The sequence below is a fragment of the Pinus tabuliformis genome, chromosome J (genome assembly GCF_031772625.1).
Source record: "Pinus tabuliformis cultivar Carrire ecotype Pingquan chromosome J, CPIR1, whole genome shotgun sequence".
Classification (NCBI taxonomy): Eukaryota; Viridiplantae; Streptophyta; class Pinopsida; order Pinales; family Pinaceae; genus Pinus; species Pinus tabuliformis.
In genome coordinates this window covers 318,970,305-318,976,137 of record NC_142295.1, presented here as the reverse complement: position 1 = coordinate 318,976,137, position 5,833 = coordinate 318,970,305, and the positions used below count along the sequence as shown (strand labels likewise).

General features: G+C 45.1%; 2 protein-coding genes across 2 annotated transcripts; both read right to left on the bottom strand.

The window, feature by feature from the left end:
- Positions 1-1,099: 1,099 nt before the first annotated feature.
- On the bottom strand, positions 1,100-3,649 carry LOC149227028 (uncharacterized). Its single transcript, XM_089380378.1, has 2 exons — positions 3,549-3,649; positions 1,100-3,443 (listed from the first exon to the last, which is right to left on the bottom strand). The coding sequence occupies exons 1-2, from the start codon at positions 3,647-3,649 to the stop codon at positions 1,100-1,102; spliced, it is 2,445 nt and encodes an 814-aa protein (XP_089236504.1).
- A 78-nt stretch (positions 3,650-3,727) lies between these two features.
- On the bottom strand, positions 3,728-4,912 carry LOC149227027 (uncharacterized). The gene has a single exon (XM_089380377.1). The coding sequence runs from the start codon at positions 4,910-4,912 to the stop codon at positions 3,728-3,730; it is 1,185 nt and encodes a 394-aa protein (XP_089236503.1).
- Between the last annotated feature and the right edge of the window lie 921 nt (positions 4,913-5,833).

Sequence of the window (5,833 nt, the reverse complement as noted above, 5' to 3'; positions counted from 1 at the left end):
AAATATCCATTGAGAAAAACATAAAAGTTGTGCGGGAGAGAAAGGCAATCTTCTATGAGGAAAATCCTCATTGGAGAGAAAGGTGAGCTTTTATGAGATAAGCCTACGCAAATGGATAAAAAGATCCATAAAAGCGAGACACCGCTAATGGAAACCATATCATGAAAGAAGGTATTAAATACCCATTGCATAGATCAATTGGAGGTGGTTGATCCATGGCAAGAACCTCGACTCGGTGGTGAACTGAAGAGTCATTTCTAGGTTGGGTAGCGGTGCTCTGTTTTCCAAGTGCCGTTCTCTCTTTTGATCTAGTTTGACTCACTTGCGTGGATTGTTCTGTATGTTGGTTTCTTACCCTCTATGTTATAAATTCCTTAGCATATGAGAGAATTTGCTTGAGTTTTAAATGCACTGCATGTGGCGTTAATGAGATGATTTTATGGATGCACATAAATGAAATTCTAATTTTTTTTCCCCTGGGAAAAAGTCGTAATTTTCATTAAAATAAGAAAATTACATTTTGCAGATGCCGAAGCATATTCATATGCAGGCTTTTGCCTGTCGAGTTCATTATAACTGCTATGAGTATAAACAAGATATCTCCACGCACGGAGCATGACAAAATAATTCAACTATGTTCAATATTATGACTGGCTCTTCGCAGAGAGCAATATATACTGCTGAATATAAACAAAATGATGTACTGTTCTACTGTATGTACATACTGTAATAAACAAAACTGCAAGTAATATTGGCTTTATAGCCCATCATTCCAATTGTTCATCAAAAGGGCGGTGATAATACTGATAAAAAGTGTCTTCAACTTCCTCTTGGACCCACCAATCTTCACCTATTCTGTGCGCTGCCTCTTTGGAGAGCTGATCTGCAATGGTGTTTTTCTCCCTATAGATGTGGTGATAGACAAAAGATTCAAATGAAGTGATCAATCTCTTTGCTTCATCAAGAATATGTCTCAAAGAAAAAGCATGACAATCAGATGCATTATTGAGCCAATTGCAAACAATCTTAGAGTCACCAAAAATCTGTAAATGTCTGCATTGATTATGGATAGCAAAATGAATAATGTGCTTGGCTGTGCTTAGTTCTGCAAAGTTATTAGTGCCTCTGCGTAGGTTGATTTGGAGCTTGCAGCAATATCTGTCATCGAGGTGAAGTATAGCTCCCCCCCCCCGCATCCATCATCTTGAGCTGAGCCATCGAAAAAAGCCCAAGGTTTTGATTTGTCAATGGGAACAGGTCTAAGAATTCTCGGTGGGGTGGAGTGGTCTTCATCAGGTAACATATTGTAATCAGCGACCGTGTGTAGAATGACCGAAGGCCAGTGTGGCACTTTAAGGTTGAAGATAGATTGGTTACGGGCAATCCATATAGCCCAACATGCCAGCAGAGGCAGGTTTTTGGCCTTACCTGTATGCTCAAGGCACCAGTTAGACCATGCCTCCAGAAGGTTATTCCCGTGCCAATCTTTTAAAAGTGGGATATGAGTAGATAGTGATTGCCAAAAGGATTTGGTAGAGCTGCATGATAGAAACAAGTGCTCGGTGCTTTCATCAGCATTAAGACAGAGGTGACAGCGGAAGGGTCCGTAAAAGGACCGCTTCATGAGATTGGAGCTTGTGGGTATTTTGTCAAATATTATATTCCACATCAGGAGTCTCGTCCTAGGTGCTGCCTTAAGCTTCCATATCGCCTTCCAGGTGGGTTGTATGTCTGGGGGTTTATAAGGTTCCATGAGCCTGAGATATCCCAGCTTTGGAGAGTAAACACCATGTTTTGCATGTGCCCAGATGATCTCATCGGGTCCCTCAGTAAGTCTGATTTGGGCTTGAGTGAGAGCAATAGTATATTCTTTCCATTCGTTTATCCATTGGTTAGGTAGGTCTAGTGCTCTGGCGGATAACCAAGCCTGCTGGAGGAAAGAGGAGTTTGCTTGATCACCAATATGTTTGATATGAGTGATGCCTTTATCATGGAGATGTCGAATGAGATCAGCTAGTAATCTGTGGGTGTTCCCACATCCGACCCATGGGTCCACCCCAACACGCACTGCATTCCCTTCCTTAATGCGCCATGTGATTCCATCTCGTAGTAGAGGTATGGTGTCAATGACAGCTTTCCAGATGTTGGAGATCTGATGAATATTTCCATGTCGGGTATAGATCCAATCTAAAACTGTTTGAGGCTTGATGTATTTTGTGTATGCCACCCGTGTCCAGAGACTGTCTGTTGTGAGCAAGCTCCATCCGAGTTTGGCCGCCAGTGCCTTTGAGAATATAGCCAGTCTCTTTAAGCCCCATCCACCCCATCTTTTAGGCTTGGTTATGGTTTCCCATTTTACCCATGCAAATAAACGCCCCGGCTGGTGTCCTTTCCATAGGAATCTGCAGCATATGCTCTGGAGCCTATTCAGGATGCCCCTTGGAATCCAAGCAAGGGCCATCCAGTAGACAGGTGTGGCTTCAATTACTGCTTTGATGAGCACTAGTCTGCCTGCCCGCGAGAGGTATCTATGGTACCAGACCTGAAGCCTCTTCTCCACTTTTGATATAAGCCATAACCAGTCTGCAATTCTATAGCCAGATGGTTTCAGTCGAAAACCAAGATACTTAATCCCATCGGTTAGGTTCAAAGTGACAAATGGGAAGCGTTGAGAGGCATAGGTGATTTCATGTACCGAGCATCCAACCGATGTTATAGTAGATTTATTATTGTTGATCTGCATCCCAGTGGCCTGCTGGAAAAGAAGGAAGGAGTTATGTAAGGAAGAGGAGTCACCGATGCTTCCATTCAAGAAGATGAGAATGTCATCGACGAATAATAGGTGAGTGAGGAAGAAATTATCCACTATTTTGATGCCGGTTAGTTGGTGCCGATCTCTGGTGGATATGATAATCCTACTCAGTCCTTCCATAATCAGGAGAAAAAGCAGCGGTGAGAGAGGACACCCCTGCCTGAGTCCTCTCTCAGCAGTGAAAAAGGGGGTTGCTTCTCCATTGAGTAAGACACTGTAAGTTACATCAGTGATGCAGCTCATCGTCCATTTGATGAATTCATATGGGAAACCAAGATGTGTAAGCAGCAACCTAAGGTACAGCCAGTTTGTTCTGTCAAAAGCCTTAGAGAGGTCTACTTTAAGTATCATTCCCTTCTGCTTTTTGATCTGAAGAGTGTGCATGAGCTCTTGAGCTGTAGCAATGGCCTCATGGATCTGTCTATGATGCAAGAAAGCAAATTGCTCAGATGATATGTGCTGTGAGAGGATGGGCTTGAGACGGTTGGCTATAATCTTAGCAATGATCTTATAGAGGCAGTTGCAGAGTGATATGGGCCGGAAATCATCGAAAGAGATCGGGGCATCGGTCTTAGGTATGAGGGCGATGAAGGTGGATTTGATAGCAGATGATATCCTGCCCCTTCTCCTGCTGTCCTCCACTATGTTCAATAAGTCATGGCCCAGGATGTCAAAGAAAGTGATGTAGAATTCAATGGTCCATCCATCTGGGCCAGGGCTCTTATCCTTTTTAAACCATTTCAGAGTAGCTTCCAGTTCTTCCATGGACACCTCCTTCTGTATTTCTTCCGACTCTTCCTGATCCACATATCTTGGAAAAAGTTCAGCCACTCTCATGATTTCCAGAATGTTTATGTCCCCAGGAGCCCTGTAAATACCCCTAAAATGCTCAGTGGCAAGCTTGGCCAAGTTTTGCTAGGATGATATGGTGAGGCCACGATCATCCTTTAATTCCCAAATAGTATTGATGGCTTTACGACCATTGGCAAACTTATGATAGAATTTTGTGTTGTTGTCTCCCTCAGTGAGCCAAATAGCCCTGCTTCTCAGTCTCCAGCTTTCTTCTCTTTCCTTCAGTATCTGAGTGCGCTTGGCGAGAAGTAGATTATATTGGTCCTTACTCTCCAGAGTATTGAAAGTCCCTGATGTTGAATTTTCATACTCAGCGATGACCCTTTCAGCCTCATTGAGAGTGAGGTTATCCTGGATCCGCTTCTGGTGTGCCCAATTTTTTGTAATCTGCTTGAGTTCTGTTAGCTTCCTAATAAAACCAGCAGATAGTTCCTCTTCTTCCCGGATGGGGCTATTCTGCCAGTATTCATGGACCAGATGAATGTATGAGGGATCTTGTAGCCAAGTTGCATTGAATTTGAATGGGCTCTTAATTTTGTGAGAGAGGCCATCTGCCTCCAGGAAGATTGGCCTGTGATCGGATAAACCGCCAGATCCTACCCACTGCCAAGTTCTGGGTAGAACATTGTATAACTGTTCTTTAATAAGGTATCGATCGAGTCTTCTGGCCAAGCTCTGTTCTCCACTCCTATTATTTGTCCAGGTATATTGTAGCCGGGCAGATGGGATGTCCACCCAGTGGTGGTCCTCTAAAAGGGAGGAGATGGTGTCTGCAAGTGAATCTACTTGAGCCATATGCCCCCAGGATTCATAGTAGCCCAGGGAGAAGTTTAAATCCCCACCCATAATAATGTTGTCCGCTTGAAGAAGCTTAGATCCAAGAAGGGATCTCCAGAAAGTAGCTCGATCGGAACAGGGTCCATAGACATTAATGATGCGAAGTTCCCTCTCAATAGTATGGGCATAAATGTCGAGGCCAATGAAGCCTTTGCCTCCCCAAAAATTGCATATGTCCACAGACTTGTTGTAGACCCCTATAGCCAGGCCTCCGGATCTCCCTGAGGCATCAAGTGCATGGAATGTCCAGTTCGAGAGCCACGAGGTAAGAGAATGTATGAGGGAGTCCGCCTGGCAGAGGGTTTCTTGTAGGAAGATAATATCCAGATGAGTCGAGGTTAGTAACCTCCTAAGCGCTAGTTTTTTGGCTGAACTAGCAAACCCTCGACAGTTGAAGGAGATAATCTTCATGAGGGGGGAGGAGGAGGGCCATCCTTTGCTCTAAGGGCCCCAAAGATAGTTTGCTATCGCCCGAGGGCGACCTCCTCATCAGCAGTATGCCTCGCTTTTGTGATACGGGATGGACGACCTCGTGAGGTCTTGTGAGAAATAGGGGAACTAACAGGGTCGAGCCCAACAATATCAGGGCCTCGATCTTTTACCCGAGGCCGAAGGGAATAACGTGGAGATGGCCTGGAAGTTACCAAGGTCGATGTGATCAATGGGGGGGGAGCCAACGGAGGAGGGGGAGGAAGCGAGCATGAGAGGGATGAATGTGTGTGAGTGAGTCTAACTTGTGAGGCAACAGTTGGAGATGGGAATGATATGTCCGATGATATGCAAGATGTAAGAGTTGACAGAGTGATAGGAGATAATGACATACCCGTAACCGCTGCATCCACCGGAGGGGGCATTGTATGCTCAGGTACCTCTGAAGATGATGGCGGTGCAGAGGTAGGTGCAGCGTTGTCTGCGCTTGCGTGCCCTTGCTCTTCCTGTGGGGCATCATCCCCTTGGCTGCGCACTTGAATCTCAGGTGGCTGAACCAGTTGTTGCTCCTGGGGGACCGTCCGAGAAGGTTCAACGACCTCTTCCTTCTCATTCCTTTGCGATTTTCGGAGGAGAGGGCAATCCTTGTAAAGATGCCCAACTTTGTGGCATCTGCGACAGCAGTATGGAATACCCTCATAGTCGATTATCTGCCGACGAGCCGTGTCTCTCCACTGGATAGTTATGTGCTCATAAAGTCCTCCCCTAGTGTCCATGTATATAAGGATCCTGGCATAAGCCATCATGCCAGTCTGGATATAAGATTTGTCATAGCCCATATATGTGCCGAGTGCATTACCAATGCGCTTGAATATTTCTTCAGACCAGTATTGAAGAGGAAGT